This window comes from Hypanus sabinus, chromosome 16 (genome assembly GCF_030144855.1).
Source record: "Hypanus sabinus isolate sHypSab1 chromosome 16, sHypSab1.hap1, whole genome shotgun sequence".
Classification (NCBI taxonomy): Eukaryota; Metazoa; Chordata; class Chondrichthyes; order Myliobatiformes; family Dasyatidae; genus Hypanus; species Hypanus sabinus.
The window spans coordinates 27,092,088-27,096,009 of NC_082721.1; the positions used below are offsets into that span (position 1 = coordinate 27,092,088).

At 45.7% G+C, this 3,922-nt stretch overlaps 1 protein-coding gene across 1 annotated transcript in view; it reads right to left on the reverse strand.

The window, feature by feature from the left end:
* LOC132406583 (uncharacterized) overlaps positions 1-3,922 on the reverse strand; it is a 76,272-nt gene that overhangs the window by 3,138 nt on the left and 69,212 nt on the right. Inside the window, exons 14-15 of the mRNA XM_059992402.1 lie at positions 1,774-1,945; positions 1,010-1,051 (exon numbers count right to left, since the gene is read on the reverse strand). Of these exons, the coding sequence (XP_059848385.1) occupies positions 1,010-1,051; positions 1,774-1,945 (214 nt within the window). The remainder of the gene's footprint in view (positions 1-1,009; positions 1,052-1,773; positions 1,946-3,922) is intronic.

Below are 3,922 nucleotides of genomic sequence, written 5' to 3' on the forward strand. Positions count from 1 at the left end.
CTGAAAGCAACATGAACCACAGAGGTAACAAGATTCGCCCAGCATGCAGTTTTGTTAATTCCCCCCCCACCCCTCCACCCCCGGAAGGTCTCAAGCTTGGTTGTGAAAGGAGGAGGGTTGGGTTGGGCATGGGGCTAAGAACCACAGCCTGTTAACACCCCAGAGCTCCAAAGAGCCCATTCCTGGGAGAAGGAGGATCTAAAAGATGGGGTAAACCTGGGGACAACTTGAAAGACTTGCTGAGGACAGAAGACTCTGGTGAGCAGCTGTTGACACTCTAAGCCCCCAGTGGGGGCAGATGGGCTTAACTAACTAGTACAGTCTCGTTCTGCCTTTGCTGGCTACCTTCTCTGTCAAGAGAAGCACGTCAGAACTGGAGAACAAAGCACCTTTCATTCTGGAACAAAACTCCAACACCAGACACACTCAGGGCAGGTAAAATATGGATGGGGCAGAGAGTAAAGCTCCCCTTCCACAGTCCCATCACTCATTTGCAGGGCACTTGGCTGGACAGAGAGGACTTCTACACCAGTTAGACACAGGGTAAAAACTCCTTTATTGTCCAGTCAAATATTTCCAGAAGAGCCAGCGCAATCAGATTTCTGGATTTGTAGTCAATGTAGATACTTTAAAAATTAAAGAGTCACATTAAAGAGTTACAAGATTTTGTTTTTCTATTGTTTGTTGATGGATAAATGTTTTTCTTAGAACTTCAGGGAAAAGACTCCTGTGAATAACGAGAGAGATTTAATATCTCAGCTCAGTGCTACACTCCCTCAGTACAGCACCGGGTTGTCAGCCAGGACTTCAGTCTGCAAGTCCAGAGTACTGATTACTGTAGAATGTGTCATACAGAGCCTTCAAGTGTGAAACAGCCGTTGCCCCAGGGTTCTGTGATGCATAAAGCACAGAAACAGTAGGCTGAGCTATATATGAGGGAGAGTCGTTACTGGGATCTGACATGGCCGCAGATTAATTGTACACTGATTACAGTAACTCACTCACTCACCTGTTTAAAATCCTTTAACCTGTTGTATTCCTCAGCAACTCCCTGAAACAAAACAATACAACAGATGAAGATTATCTGACGATCAGCTTGATTTGTCACACATACATCCAAACATAAAATTAAACGTATCATTCTGTGTCACCAGCCCAGGGAGTGAATGGTTGGTTATGGCTGGGTGTGATCAGGTCCTGAATGTCCTTGAGCTACACTCATTAAGGCAAGTGGAAAATACACCATTACACTGAGCTCCAAAGGGTGTTTCGTGCTGTAATATAGGACACAATGTGATACGTTGGGTAACAGGAGGAAGCTCCATCCATTTAAAGATATATCGGGCTTTTGATACAAACAGACTCACATTTATCTCACCAAACAAACACCAACTACCCCCATCACGAACCCTATGTCCCATTAAAAACCGGAATAAGGACAGAAGACAAAGGAAAAACAGGAATTGTTTAGAGTTTCTTGGGGCCTGGACCTGGATTTGTGGGTGATCTTCTGGCCAGCATTTATACTGTAGCTCCATTACCTCACTGCCCAAGCTGGGGCGGTGGGGGGGGGGGGGGGGGCGGTGAGCAGGCTGTGTGCTGAGTATTTTCTGGAGAGATTTCAGTGTATCTTCGGATACTGAGGCAATCAAGGGATGCTGGGTTAGTAAAGGGAAACGGCCTTGGAACAAAAAAAATCAGAGAGGATCCTACTAAATGCTTCTGTCTCTTATGGTCTGATGATATTGGAGAGGAAACGAGATGCCTCCATACCTGGTAGTTAGGGTCATCTTCGGTTAAGACATCGAGTCGTTTATTCAGGTAATTAATCTGGTCGTTGACTTCTTTCATTTCGGCACAAAGTTGTTTGTATTCCTGATGGTCAGCATCGAATTCGTGCTTGTATTCCTGCCGTATGGGGTCAGAGGTGATGGGAGGATACAAGCTGGTAAGACAAAGAAGGGCAGGATTAGTGCACGACCTGGAGGGTTAAGGCTGAATCTTATTAAAGGTTTGTGTTTGTATCCGATTCCTAGGGATTGAGGATAGCTGACTGAGGAGTGGAGGGTGCCTTTGCAAGAATTCTTTTAATGAGGGAGTTTCATTGTTCACCAGCTTGACAGAGTGAGGTCTTGGTCCAATGGAAACGATGTCCAAGATAGCCCAGGACCAGGCTCTGTGCCAGAATTAGCACCAACGCACACTCACAAACAGGGATACGCACTTGCACACATATACTCTGCCTCAATTATCCCTCCTCTTGTTACCTTTCCCCTAACTGTACCTCCCTTATCTTCCCCTTAATCCCTCAATCTAATTCTCAATTCCCTCTCTCCTCACTCAGGTCCTTCCTTTTTAAATGGTTCCCTTTATGATTACATTGTGTATCAGGGCTGCCTTGTTGCAGAGATGTTACATCGATCCCCTGTATAATCTCCCATTTTAGGAGCAGCTTCTTTTCCACCTTCAGATTTCTGAACGGTCCACGAGCCTGTGGACACTACCACATTATCCCTCTTTTCCATTATGAAAAATTATCATTTTTATGTTTTGCATCGTTCTGCTGTCTCAAAACAACAAACTTCACGCCATACAGTATGAGATTCAACACAAGATATTGGATCATAGAGCCAGAAACCAAGGACACAGGCCCTGTTGCTCACCGAGTCCACATCAAGCATGAAGTGCCCATTAACATTAAGCTTCCACTTGCTTCTAATGTAAGGACATGTTCGGCACAGCATTGTGGGCCTAAGGGCCTGTATTGTGCCGTAGGTTTTTTTCTATGTTTCTAGTCTCAGCAGCAGTAGGCCATTCAGCCCCTTAAGCTTGTCCCACCAATCCTGATGTCATGGTTGAACATTGACCTTAACTCAGGTTGTTCAACTCATCCCAATATTCCTGCATTTCCTCAGCAATCTAAATTCTATCACTCTCAGCCACCTTTATCATGACTGTGTTACATCAGTGGCCCCCTCCTTTGTGAGAATCACCAGATCACTGTTCGGTTGAGTCAAAAGGGGGCCCAAGACATGAGGGGGAGACGTGCAGGATGTCACGTTTCTCCCCCCCATAGCGATGTAAAGCTACGGGACATGGCCATTGTCTCTTGGAGACAGATTTGTGGATTGAGATGCTCTGCTACATGAATGCCCTCGGGCAAAGTGGGCTGGTTGAGGGAGAGATTGCATCACCCCCAACCTGATTGACATCTACGACCCTGCGAGTCAGAATAAAAGAGGGGCTGTAGGAACAACCCCTCGGACGCACCAGAAGAAACATTAAGCGACCACGTAACAGCAGACGGTCATCGGAAACCAAGCCACGTGCGTTCAATTCCGTGGCTGGAATTGGTGGCTGGAACCACGGAAAATGGCTCTTTAGCTAACAACGGGGAAACCCGCTCCCGACTCAACGGATTGGCATCATAAAAGACTTGGGCAAGTTTAAACGCCTCCCTCTCTTAAACCCAAAACGCTGCAGCCTGAACGAGCTAATGACTTTTATATTTCCATCGGACATTACATTATCCCCTAGACAATGATAGTTACATTTCATTGGTTATGATCATACCTGCGCTTTAGATTTAGTATTGACGACGTATATTATCTGTATGTTTGCATTAATCTTATTTTTGTGCCCCTTTATCAATAAATACTGTTAAAAATAGTACCATCAGACTTCAACAGACCTCTCTATCTTTGCTGGTAAGTGACCCAGTTACGGGATTTCGTAACAGTTGGGGTCCTTGTCTTGGGATTTGACACCAAATTGGAGGGCCAGTGAATCGGGCTTGTAGGTCCAAAACTTGGATCTGGTTACGCGGGTAGCCAGACGGGAAACCAGCAAAGATGGACGTGGGTGAATTTATAGAAAACCCGACTCTGGAGGTGCTGGAGGTGGCCTCCAAATCGGACTTGAT